Genomic DNA, 12575 nt, shown 5'->3' on the forward strand with positions numbered 1-12575 from the left:
TCTCAGCAACAATGGCTAGAGAACCAAATTTGGTATATACATAGGTGCTCCTATATCCAAACCTGAACGCTTTTATTTCCTCCCCATCCCCCGCAAATCGAAAAAAACGATAAAAAAAATATTTAAAAATCTGAAATAAATCACAAAAACGCTTGTTTATGGTTTTGACCGGTGATTAACAATACTGGTGACAACACTTGGATTATTACTGTAGAGTTGTGAAAATTGAAGTTGCATTTTATAGTTGTAAGTCAGTCGTATTAGGCGTAGTTAAGTGTTGCTGTCATTAGCATTGATTATATATTCAGACTGATGTACCTATGGCTACAATTGGGCAGAGCTTAAATAGATTTTACATTAGATCTTGTTCCAGTTCGCTTCTTACAGAATTGTATTGTTTATTTCCAATCTCAATCTCCAATGCTGCATAAACTGAAATAAGTTTTTAGCTATAACATAAAACAATATTTAAATGTAGTTCATATTGCAGTTTCTGCTTATTTGAGTTCAATTGTATATCAATTTAATAAAACACGCCCGTTTTCTCGCGTATCCAGTCCAAGTAGTGGGTTACACGCATGTATCCATCTGGATTTCCAGCGTCGCAGGCTCCGGAGACACCAAACGCAGTAATGCCCACCAGAATGGGATTGTCGTGGGTGACCAAGGGGCCACCAGAGTCGCCACCGCAGGTTGCAGTGCCGCCTGTGGTTCGGGTGCACAACACTTGATTGGGCAGACTGCCGTAGGTTCTGGCGCACTCCTCATTGCTGATGATCTGAATGTCAATGCACTGCAGCCAATCGGCCAGTTTGCCATTAGCCATGCCGCCCCAGCCGCAGGCCACGGCCCACCAGTTGACGAAGCGTTCGTTGCGCTGACTCAGCTTGGGCAGTTGGACCTTGTTGACGAGCGATGTGAAGTCCACATAAGGCGTACGTATGACGGCCACATCGTTCTGCTCATTGTGGTGCAGTATAAAGTGCTGCTTGCGCACCTTGTGATAGAATTGGCCTTGCCAGCCACGATTGGAGCCGTAGTGTATGTCCGCATAGTCTGCGCTGGTGAGGCAATGCCTGGCGGTCAGCACCCAAGTGTGGGCGATGATGCTGCCGCCGCAGACACTCCGAACGTTGCTGTTGTCCCTGCCTATCATGAGGCCCACAATGTAAGGCGCCTTGCCCTCATAGGCAGGATAGCCATTGGTGATGATGTTTTCGGGCTGTGGCTGCTCCTGCTCGGACAAGTGGTAGGTGTCATTGTCATTGCCACTTGCTGCGACAAAAGCCACAGAGCAAACTAAAAGCAACAGTTTCATGTTTAACTTGCCCTGCAAATATAAACTCGGTAAATTGTGTGGAGCTTATATAGAGCAGGTTACCAAACTTTGTCAGTAATTAGTGAAGTGGGCTTTAATTAGTTGAACTTGCTTGCTTCAGACTTTGTTTTGTTTCATGTTTCCCGGTTCTTGTGATAACTAATTATAGTTAGTCAAGTGCGAATTGCAAATGTGTGAGCGCAAAGCACAAACTAGGACACCACAGGAAGTTAAAAGTTTAAATGGTAATTAAACAATATGTGTTATTTATTAGCATTAGCTTAGTGTTGCCTAGAAATCTTTTAACTGAAGTGAAGAATATTCAAAAATTATACACATAATATTAATATTAGTTTCACATATTGAGCATAAAGTTTAATGTGCCATCAAATCTGCAGACAAATGACTCAGCTATGCGTTTACTCTTTTTATTATAAATGTTTAGCTCATACTAACTGTTTAGGCATTTGATAATTGTTGTTAATTAGGATAAGTTGGCATGTTGCTGTTTGTTGAGGTGCTCACCCTGTTGACGCTCTCTCGCTCTCTGGCTCTCAAGAGCCTGAATAAATTGGGCAAGCAACACTTGCGATTACAACTCGAAACAGAGCAGAGCTTTTATTGCTTCCGGTCAGGTTTTCAATCTAAATGATGCCATCTATTATGCATATATATTTAAAATATATTACTTCCATTCGAACAAATTGTCGAGTGCAGTGAGTGTACTTTAGTCGTGTAGGAGTTTTTGATTTGCACCCACATTTATTGCCCCCACACTAACAAAAACTCAATTGACTGAGCATCAAGTAGGCAGCCTTGCTCTCCGGGCTCTAATTGCTTAACTTACCCCCATCACCGATCATCCGATCACATTGAGCGCTCTCAGCAACAAAGCATTGAAGCTCTCTCGCGCTTAGGATCAAAAGACAGCGATGCTCTCATTTGGCTTCGCTCGTGAAGAGCAGCAGCGGCTCAAGCGGCTTACATGTATGTGTGGGAGGCGGGGCAGCTAGGCGGCAAGCGAGGCCAATTGCTGGTCAGTACATCTTCGACTGTTGGCGGTTAGACAAGCAGTGAGCAGTACGTTGCTAATAAAATGTTAAATAATTGCAATATATTGATTTATATATGGCAACTATTTATTTTTATTGTTTTGCTGTTTTCTAACTGCAATTAATCTATGGAGCACGTTAGACTGTTGCTCTTTTATTTAACTACATATTTAACTATGAATAATTAACACTAACTAAAAGATTTATTTTAACTTTTTTAACTATTTATAATTAACACTAACCCAGACTTAATTGAGTTTTCCCCAATTCTTGCAACGAATGTTGCGTCTGTTTAGCACTTCCAATCTTTAAGTTTATCAAATCTAAAAACAAAAACATTTTGAAATAATTTTTAAATTTAATTTCAAATATTTTTTGTAATCTTTTATCGTCGACTGTCCATAGTTGACATTATATAAATTTATAATAATATTTATATATTTTTGGCTTTGACTTTGCAGCTGCAACGTGGCCGTCATGCTGCTCACGGATATTGTAGTGGACGGCATACCGGGCATTGATTGGACGCTGCACTTGCCGCTAATGCTGCACATCCTCTTCCTGGGACTCGATCATACGCGCATCATAGTGCGCGAGCACTGCAAGCAGCTCTGCGTTAATCTGCTCATTGTGCTGGCCGAGCACAACGATCATCTGACGGTGGCGCGCATTTTGCTGAACAGCGAGACAAGCAAAGCTGGACTTGGGACTGACGGTGCCGACTCTTGCCAGTGATTGACAACAATTTCACAGAGCTGCATCAGCAATTCGATAGCTATCTGCTGCATGTGAGTCCGCAGGCGGCGGCCTATGCGCTGCAGCATAATCTGTCCAGCTCCACCATAATTGCTGCGAACCAGTCGAGCAACCAGCAGACGCTGTCGTCGCATCATCTGCAGCAGGCGAATGCAGTGGCAGCCGCAGCAGCAGCAGCAGCGGTGGCTGCAAATGCCACGCCCAATACGCTGGCAGCAACGCCCGCGGCGCTGCAAATAAATCCGAATAATACAGAGAACTCGGAGGTGCCGCTCATCAATGCGGACGAGCATGCGCCACCGCAGCCTGGACCCAGCATGCCCATAGCGCATGTCATCAAAAGCCTGCTCAAGTTTCTGGCTCACGATACGTGCCAGCCCTTGTGGAACTACGAGGACATTACGGCCAAGGTGTGGGCAGTGAAGTCGGCGGAGCAGCTCAGCTGCTTCCTCAAGCATATGGTGAAAGTGTTTGCGGACAGTTATCCACAGGCGCGCATAGCTGAGCGCTGGGCACAGACTGCACTGCAGCTGGGTCTGTCCTGCTCCTCGCGTCATTACGCCGGACGCTGCCTGCAGATCTTCCGTGCTCTCAATGTGCCCATCAACTCACGCATGCTGTCCGATATACTGTCGCGTCTGGTGGAAACAGTGGCCGAGCAGGGTGAGGATATGCAGGGCTATGTGACGGAGCTGCTGCTGACGCTGGAGGCCGCTGTGGACAGCCTGGACTCGGTACTTTCAGGCCGCTGGATGTGATGAAGGACATTTTTAAGAGCACGCCCAATTTGAATAACAAGGACGGCGGTCCCAATTCCATACTGCCTGGCAAGAAGTCGCCCTCGGGCATGACGCCACAGTCCTCCAACTACTCCATACCCAGCCATGGACGCAGCACTAGCTACTCGGTTTCCTATTGCGGCCGCAAGGCCAACAACTCGCCCTGTGACAAGCAAACGGAGCTTAGGAATCGCGCCTCTGGCATGGAGCTGGAGCGCAGCGTTGTCTGCAAGTTCGGCGGTGTGGGCGTGGCAGGCGGCTCCGCCTTGTCGCGCTCACGCAGCGCGCAGAGCCTCAAGATGTTGGGCGATACGGCCACGCAGGATGACAAGATGACCATATTGGCGCAGCTGTTCTGGCTGTCGGTCTCGCTGCTGGAGTCGGACTATGAGCATGAGTTTCTGCTGGCGTTGCGTCTGCTGACGCGTGTGCTGCATCGCCTGCCCCTGGATCGCCCCGATGCGCGCGACAAGGTGGAGAAAGCTGCAGCAGCAGCTCAAATGGAACGCCTATCCGGGTGTGCATGCGCTGCTGCTTCAAGGTAAGTGGCCTAATCCCCACAAGACACGCAACCTTTTCTTACACTGAATACTCTTTGCAGGGCTGCACACATAGCACCACCTATGAGCCAACCATCATGCTGCTGGCACAGTTTGCCCCGCTGCTCAGTCTGCCCGTCTGCGATCCCACGCAGAGCTGCGCCTTTCCCATGAACGTGATTGCCTTGCTGCCGTACATGCTGCTGCACTATGAGGACGCCAATGAGATTTGCATACGCAGCGCTGAGAACATTGCGCACGTGTCCACCGAGCTGGGCGCCAAGCTGGAGCATCTGGGCACTGTGATGACGCTCTACAGCCGCAAGACCTTCTGCAAGGAGTCGTTCCAGTGGAACCAACGTGCGTGGTCAAATATTCTGCATGACACCTACGCCCACATGGGTCTGCATATGCTCGCCTTCCTCATCGAGGTGCTGGAGAAGGGACCGCAGCAGGTGCAGGTGCCCGTGCTGAATGTCATACACTGCATGCTGCACTACGTCGACTTGTCGGCACCACAGGCGCAAACCATCAACGCGGATCTCTTGCGTGCCATAGGCAAATATTTGGATGTAAGTATAGTCTACAACATAAAAATTCCAGTGCATTAAGCAATTCTCTTTCTATGCCTGTCAGACTGTCAACTGGAAGGATTCATTGAAGATACTCAAGCTGATTGTAACACGCAGCTCATCGCTGCAGGTGGTGCCACCCAGCGATGGCAGCAGCGCCGGCTTATCGTTCTCCTTCTATGGCGCATATCCGGACTCGGATATGTTCTGTAAAAAGGAACTGGCCGGCCGCACCATGGAGTTCACCTTTGACGTTTCCCAAACGCCGCTCATCGGACGTCGCATACTGCTCAAAACGGAGGAGCCCACTGTGGGTGGTGGTGGTGGTGGTGCCGCCTCCAACACAGGCAGCAGCTCGCTCAACTCGACTCTGACCAATGCCACCAGTGTAACTGTGGCGCCTTCCCAGCAGTCCAGCGCACAGCTGCAGCAGCAACGTGCGCATAGCAATGTGGCTGCCATTGCTGCCTCAGCAGTTGCTGCTCAGCAGCTACAGCAACAACAGCAGCAGCAGCTACAGCAGCAACAGCAACATGTTGCTGGCTTGGGCAGCATGGTGGGCACACCGAACTCGCCGCGTCGCAGCGCCAGCTTGTCACCAGCGGATACGGTGCCGCTTAGCGGCTGGAAGCGTCCCTGGATGTCGCAGTGTCGCGTGCGGGAGTGTCTGGTGAATCTGCTGACCACGTGTGGACAGCGCGTGGGTCTACCCAAGTCGCCATCGGTAGGTTATGCGGCTGTTAGAAGGCCTCACTGGGGTTGGTTCCATTGTCGGCTTGTACATAGCAAAGAGCATGCTTTGAGCTCCCCTAGCGCTAGCCTTTTATCAGCTCCTGCTTTCATCTGTATACGCATATACTATTTATTTCTACTTCTTTTTTCTTTCATGTGAAACAAAAAAAAACATAAACAATACAAAAACCAATCCAATATACAAAACTCTAACTAACACGACATTCTCATCATTAACCAAAAAACAAAAACCAAAAAAATACCGATCCAAATCTAATTATAGGACGATTTCATAAACTCTATTTGCTCCAAGGTAAAGGAACATGTTACTAAATTTTTCACGTGTAGCTTTTGCATTTATATAACTGTATATATGTGTGTGTGTGTGTGTGTCTATTTTTTGGCTCTTTCTGCATCATGTATCATCTAACAAAGTTTATTCTTTCCCACATTACCAATTCGAGCTGAGCCTTGTCGATTTGCATGCCTCTTTTTGTTACCAACTGTACTCGAGTTTCGTTCTCTTACTTTTATTTTTTAACACGTTCAGTCTCTGAGCACCACACTACTAACGGGATCGATTGCGACCAGACAAAGCGTAATTACATTATTCTCTTACTTTCCGTATAAAATTGTGTTTAATCCAAAAACAAATTTATTTAAGCGCTGTACTAACTTTGTTATTTCTTTTTATTCAGGTCATCTTCAGTCAGTCCTCGGATCTGATGGAACGTCAGTCGTCGGCTGCCTCGTCCACCGAGGAAACTTCTGGACCCCAAGGCGATTTGAGCAGCGGTTCGCGTCGCGATGATGGTCAGCCTGACTTTACAGTCTTCAAGGACTTTGACTTTTTGGAGTATGAGGACAGCATTGCGGGTGAATCCACAGACAACTTCAACTGGGGCGTGCGTCGCCATCAGCTGTTCGAGGGCGATGAGGATCGTTTGAATTGCGGCAGTGGCATTGGTGGCTCCATAAGGGGCGGCAACTCCTCTGCGCTGGAGGACAGCTTCAGCGACAAGACGCCCATTTTAAGCAAACGCAAGCGTCAAACTGCAGATGATTCCTCCGATGAGGAAGCCGAGTCAGAGTCGCCTTTGGATGATGACCATCGCCAGTCGTTCTTAAAGTCCGGCTTTAGCAGCGTGCCGCCCACTTCGTTGAGTCTGCGTGAGCGACGTCGCCGTAACTCAGTGTCACGTAGTGATACCAGCGGCTCCAGCGCCGGCGATCTGGGCGACATAACTCCCTGCAATGCCTCGCCGCACTTGCCGGGCATTATACGCTTTGGTGCAGCCATACGCGATGAGGCGGAGGAGAACTGGCGCCGCCAGCTGCAGTCTATGCTGGTGAATCAGCCCTCGGCGCACACCTCAGAGCTGTTGCTGCAGCTGTACAGGCTCATCAAGGAGATTACCTTTAAGACAATCAGCATATCCAAGGAGGCCAAGAAGTTCTTCACCGGCATTGGCTCCCAGCTTGGAAATCGCATATCGCTTTTTACCGATTTGCTGAGCTCACGCGCTGATCCGCCGCGTGTGTGGTGCAGCGAGCTGCAGACAACCACGCCCAAGCTGTTCGAGACGCTCCGATTTAATGTGCTGGAAGTGCAAGAGCATCTGGAGACATTCTTCGATCGCAAGGATCAGGTCTTAGAGGTTTGTTGATAAATATATTTATTTGCTTATAAATTTTTAATATGCATTATGCTTCTACCAGTGCCTGGATGCGGTTAAAACGTCCTGTAAACTATCGCTCTTTAACGAAACGGACGTAGCTGCCTCTGGCTTGGAGTTGCCCAGCAGCTCCAGCATTGCGTACATGCCCTTTGATCCGGCCTCCATGGAGGTGGTGCTCGACTTGGGTCGCTCTCTATATAAACTCATGTTCCAGCTGCTGTTGCTGATTGAATCGAATCATAAAATTTCCTCGAATGTCGTCAACCATTTTCGTATCAATGAAGACGTAAGTTGAGCTTTTATTTTAATGGCAAGCAATGTTTAATTTTTGAGCTACGCCCCTAGATGCAGGACATATCTGATCTCTATGCCCTGGTGCGCGATGCTTTGGTGCGTTGCACTACAGAAGCCGAGCTGGATTGCCTGGAGTCGTCCACATCAACGGAAGGCGAGCATACGCCGACGCCTTCGCCCGGCTTGCCCATGACACAGGAGGAGTTTGAGTCGTCGCTACATGAGCACATAGGCCTGCAGCGCTGGTCCAGTGCCATTTCCCATGTGCGTCAGTATCGACGTGTGTCTACGCTGAGCTCCGGCGAACAGAGTCTGACCATCTTTAGCTATGGCAATCTGGACAGTCGCATAAAGTTCGATGAAATGTCCATTATCTTGAATGCCTATGCGCATAACGTTATGAAGGATCGCACAGGTTTGAGCCACAATTATTTTAATTTGTAAACAATTATTTATTCGTTTTTTGCTTTTTATAGAAGCCTTCATTGTATCCAAGTCGGACTCTGAGCTGTTCGAGGTGTATGCCAAACTCTCTGAGAATTTATATCATGTCTCCAGCGCTCTCAACAACATGGAAATCAATTTGAAGAGCAATGCCATGGGCGCTGGCTCTGGCAACTTGCATCGCAGTGAGCAGGACATTGTGACAAATCTTTAATTCTAGAGCAACTTTACATATGGTTAAAATTAAGCTGCAGTTTTTAAGCTCATTAGTTTATAATTATATAAAGCTAACATTCAGTTGAGCGTAGAGCAAGCATTACTGTATATGAACAAATCTGTTTATAGGTACGATTTAATAACAAAATATATATATACTTACATTAACAATTATAGATTCATGTCTGTCTTATTGATTTAGTTATAAACATTTAGCAACGACATACCCCAGCGTGTATAAAGTAAAAACATTTAAGAATAAAGTATTTTTGTATACTTTGTTTCACATTCAACGTGAATATCTTAAGGCTAAATAGAGCAATAATTCCATTTGTCAAAAATATATATGTTTATACGCTTAAAATTTAGTTAAAAAGTTTCTTGAGCGCATTGCGTTGCTGTCTATTGTATTCAGCTAACAATTGTTTGGCGCTGTTCAGCTCATTAAGAATTTGTTTGTTTTCCGGCAGGAGCGTGTTGGCACGCTTCAAGTCGTTGATGGCCTCCTCATAATTACGCATGGCACGTTGCGCCTGTCCACGCCTATAAAACGCCTTGCTGCAGTTCGCATCTAATCGTATAGCCTCCGTGCATTCATATTTGGCATACAGATAGTTTTCTAGCTTCAGTTCCACCGCTGCCATATTGATGTTGTTCACCACCGAGAAGTCATCCAGCTTGCGCAGATTTTCATCGATTTGACTGCGTTTAGTCTGCTGTAATGTAAAGCTATTTCGTAGCATTGCATAGTAACGATTGGCCTTGCGGTATTTGGCACGCGCTTCATAATAATGACCCAATTGAAAAAAGTGATTGCCCGCCTGTCGCAGACATGTGAGCAGCGCCAGCGATGCATCAAGCTGCAGTGATGGAGATAAGATTACAATGTGTCAAGTGCTAAGCAAATAATAGGCTATTGACTCACTGTTTGCTTGTGAAACTTGCCCGTCCAGTCTTGCGGATACGGCGGTAGCTTGTCTGCAGTGCCGTCATTACACTCCATGCTCCAATCTTCGCCTGCTGCCAGCTCGCCGCATTCTGTTATTGTTATGTCCGCAGTAGTATCGCCTTCATCGTTGCAGTTCTGTTCCATTTCAGCCACAATGGCAAGTCCACGCAGCACACGACCCACAACCACATTGGTGCCATTCAGATTCTCACAGCCCACGGCTGTGATAAAGAATTGCGAGCTATTTGTGTTTGGCTTGCCATAGTTGGCCATGCTAACCACACCCTCTTCATTGTGCTGCAAGAGAAAGTGTATAAGACAGATTCTTATGAACTGAATGAACTGAGAATACTCACAGTCAGGTCAAAGTTTTCATCTGGAAAGATTGGGCCGTAGATGCTCTCTCCACTGGTGCCATCATTTTTAACCAGATCGCCGCCTTGCACAGCAAACACTCTCTTAATCTTGTGAAATCTCGTTCCCTTGTAGTGCAGTGGTTTACCCAGTTGCCCAATGCCTTTTTCACCCGTGCAGAGCGCACGGAAATTTTCCGCTGTTATAGGCACAACATCCTTGCGCAGTTCAATTATCATGCGACCCGCTGCGTTAATAATGCATACATTTCAATAGCCTTGTTAACTAGGTCATCTACAAATGGCGCTTCTTCTTACCCCTTTCCTGCCCGATGCTGATATCAAAGTAAACTATGGGATTGCTTTCATTTACAGGTTGCAGTAGCTGCTGCGTATTTGCCACCATTTTTGTCGTCAAATCTGAGCTGCTTGTTTCCATATTACATTAATTATAAGTTATTTATTGAACACAAACCGTAGTATAAAGTAGGTAAACAAATATATTGTGTTTCTCACCTTACCTGTGCTGTCCATTTGATTTAATGTTGCAGTAACAACAGCTGATGGGGCTGCCAACTCGCTGCAAATATATGCGCTATAGAAATACGTTAAATGAGCAGTTACAAATTTAAATAAAACTATAAAGAGCCAAAATATATTAAATATATTTTAATTAATTAAAATCAAACACTATTTGTTGTCAAAAGGGGATCATGCGGTAAACAACTTAATGTGTGTGGCATGAAGACAAATGTATAAAATATTTGTAATTTTGGCATAGCACTTCAACGCAAGATTATTATTTTCTAAGTAAAATAAAGATTAAAATTAATGCAAACTTTTTAAGTGAAATCACTTTAAATCAAATAACTGTCGTAGTTTTACTAATATGCGCTTAAACACAAATGCCATAGCCTCTGCTACTTAATTTTTAATGCCTCTGGTTGACGCCCAGATAATTCCACGGATATTTTGTTTGTCCTTACAAGAGTTGCACAATATCCAACCAATTGAGTAATTTGGTTAGGCAAGTATATAATTTACAATTAATTGAGCAAGAGCCTCCCACTAAAAATGTGCATATAAAGAGCTTGAGTTCGAGTGGCTGATTAAACAGTTTTAAAAATTATTTCTTGAAATGCAGAACATATTGGAGCAAGAGCTTGATAAAATTGATGAGTTACCCAAGCAAGGTCTCAAGTGGGTGGAGTACAGCGCCTATGCATTAGGGCTTAATATAGCGCCAAGGAAACGCGGTTCTGGACCTTGCAGATTGTAAGTCGATCTTGAAAGCTGTTAATAAAATATTTATAGTAAATAATATATATATATATATCTTAGCTTACGGATTTTCACATGGATTGTCAACATGAACATTATATATAGCCTCATTAAGTTCATTATTGTAAATTTTGTGGTATCTTTTGAGGCATATGTAGAGGTAAATATAATAGAATCAACATATATATGGGTAATTTAATCTTCGTTGCAGGCAGTGCTGCTTACCTTTCAGCTGTCCGTTGGTCTAGTGAAGATGATGATGTTCTTCAATAACTTGGAGTCTTGTGTAGATCTAGTGCGGATAACAGAGACTGGATCTGTATTGAAGGATCTGGGCCTATTTGATTTGAGTATGAAATTGGCTAATTCACTGAATAATTAATATAAATATTAAATTTTTAGTCTTACCCAACAAGCGCAAATTATGTACAGACTTGAAGAAAATACTGTACGACAATTGGCAGGAAATTGATCGTCAGGTGATGTTCTTCTATAAGATCGTCTGTATGCCCGTTTTATATTATACGCTGCGCCCCTATTTTCAATATCTATACGATTGTTACATAGTGCGTGATACTTGTGAGATGACGTTGAGTAAGTTAAAAAGCTAAAACTTTATTTTTTTTACTTATTTACAATTTATATAGCATATCCTGCTATAGTGCCCTATATACAATTAGGCAATTACCAGCTGCCTTCCTATTCAGTGCGTTTCTTTTTGCTGCAGTCCGGCCCATTTTGGTGCTTCTTTGGTAATTTTCAATTGAGTTATATAAAGGTAACAAGACTCATCGATTTGCTTACAGCTGTCTTTGGTTTCAATAGTCTATTTGTGGTGCTAACGCGGCATGTAGCATGTTTGATAAAGATTCTGCGTTATTTAGTTAAACACTCCACTGACAATGACACAGTTCGAAGCTCCTCTAGAGTTCTTTATTTACGCTGTTGTGTTCGCCTCTTTTCACGTATTTCAAGGTATTTAAATAAAAATACTTATATGCGTTTTAAGCTTTTTAAATTTACAGACATCATGCTCAAATTGAGAATCTATTCAAGTACATAATTCTAGTACAATGCACCATAAGCAGCATCTTAATATGCATGCTGCTGTATAAGATAAGCACAGTGTTGGTAAGTTAATTGCCAGTGCAGATTTGCTCAGTGAATTATATACATTGATTTCTAGGAAGTAAGCATGGTCTGGATGGGCATGATAATGGTTTATTTACTAACCATAACTTTGGAAATTAGTTTGTACAATGTAAATGCACAAAAAGTGGAAACCCAAGTGAGCGTACATTTATAACTTTACAGCAATTCTCTTAACAATTTTATACTACAGAGCGAATTACTTTTTGAAGAGTGGTACAACTGCGCTTGGTATAATGAAACTGAGGAATTTAAGTTCATGATCAAGCTCATGTTGTTGTTTTCGAAGCGTACTTTTATCTTGAGCGTTGGTGGCTTTACAAATTTATCACATAAGTTTCTAGTGCAGGTGAGCTAACGTATACTTGTTTTTATCGTATACTTAATTCCGCTTGTAGGTGTTTCGCATGAGTGGAAATTTCTTTTTGCTGCTGCAAAATATGAATAACAAATAAGAAGTAA

General features: G+C 44.4%; 4 protein-coding genes across 5 annotated transcripts in view; 2 read left to right on the plus strand and 2 right to left on the minus strand.

The window, feature by feature from the left end:
- Window positions 1-8399, plus strand: part of LOC108599553 (protein furry) — a 40629-nt gene extending 32230 nt beyond the window's left edge. Inside the window, 14 exon segments of the mRNA XM_033293812.1 lie at window positions 2832-3063; window positions 3065-3094; window positions 3096-3229; window positions 3270-3316; window positions 3319-3860; window positions 3863-4384; window positions 4386-4438; window positions 4500-5016; window positions 5081-5740; window positions 6299-6346; window positions 6447-7406; window positions 7468-7713; window positions 7773-8136; window positions 8198-8399. Of these exon segments, the coding sequence (XP_033149703.1) occupies window positions 2832-3063; window positions 3065-3094; window positions 3096-3229; window positions 3270-3316; window positions 3319-3860; window positions 3863-4384; window positions 4386-4438; window positions 4500-5016; window positions 5081-5740; window positions 6299-6346; window positions 6447-7406; window positions 7468-7713; window positions 7773-8136; window positions 8198-8379 (4537 nt within the window). The 3' untranslated portion in view covers window positions 8380-8399.
- On the minus strand, window positions 335-1323 carry LOC108599556 (serine protease 1). Its single transcript, XM_017986450.2, has one exon. It carries the CDS (start codon window positions 1316-1318, stop codon window positions 524-526), a length of 795 nt encoding a protein of 264 aa, XP_017841939.2. The 5' UTR covers window positions 1319-1323; the 3' UTR covers window positions 335-523.
- On the minus strand, window positions 8359-10205 carry LOC108599555 (peptidyl-prolyl cis-trans isomerase D). Of its 2 annotated transcripts, XM_017986449.2 has the most exons (5): window positions 10200-10205; window positions 10002-10108; window positions 9687-9931; window positions 9307-9627; window positions 8359-9241 (listed from the first exon to the last, which is right to left on the minus strand). In XM_017986449.2, exons 2-5 carry the CDS (start codon window positions 10087-10089, stop codon window positions 8747-8749), a joined length of 1149 nt encoding a protein of 382 aa, XP_017841938.1. In that variant the 5' UTR covers window positions 10090-10108; window positions 10200-10205; the 3' UTR covers window positions 8359-8746. The 2 variants fall into 2 exon arrangements, with proteins under 2 accessions (XP_017841938.1, XP_017841937.1); XM_017986448.2 differs by lacking the exon at window positions 10200-10205 and having other exon boundaries at window positions 10002-10163.
- Window positions 10206-10821: 616 nt separating this feature from the next.
- Window positions 10822-12568, plus strand: LOC108599241 (odorant receptor 67b). The gene is made up of 10 exons (XM_017986038.2): window positions 10822-10958; window positions 11025-11124; window positions 11176-11314; window positions 11367-11558; window positions 11612-11716; window positions 11771-11939; window positions 11990-12095; window positions 12151-12252; window positions 12307-12462; window positions 12512-12568. The coding sequence occupies exons 1-10, from the start codon at window positions 10822-10824 to the stop codon at window positions 12566-12568; spliced, it is 1263 nt and encodes a 420-aa protein (XP_017841527.2).
- Window positions 12569-12575: the final 7 nt, after the last annotated feature.

The sequence above is a fragment of the Drosophila busckii genome, chromosome 3L, assembly GCF_011750605.1.
Source record: "Drosophila busckii strain San Diego stock center, stock number 13000-0081.31 chromosome 3L, ASM1175060v1, whole genome shotgun sequence".
Classification (NCBI taxonomy): Eukaryota; Metazoa; Arthropoda; class Insecta; order Diptera; family Drosophilidae; genus Drosophila; species Drosophila busckii.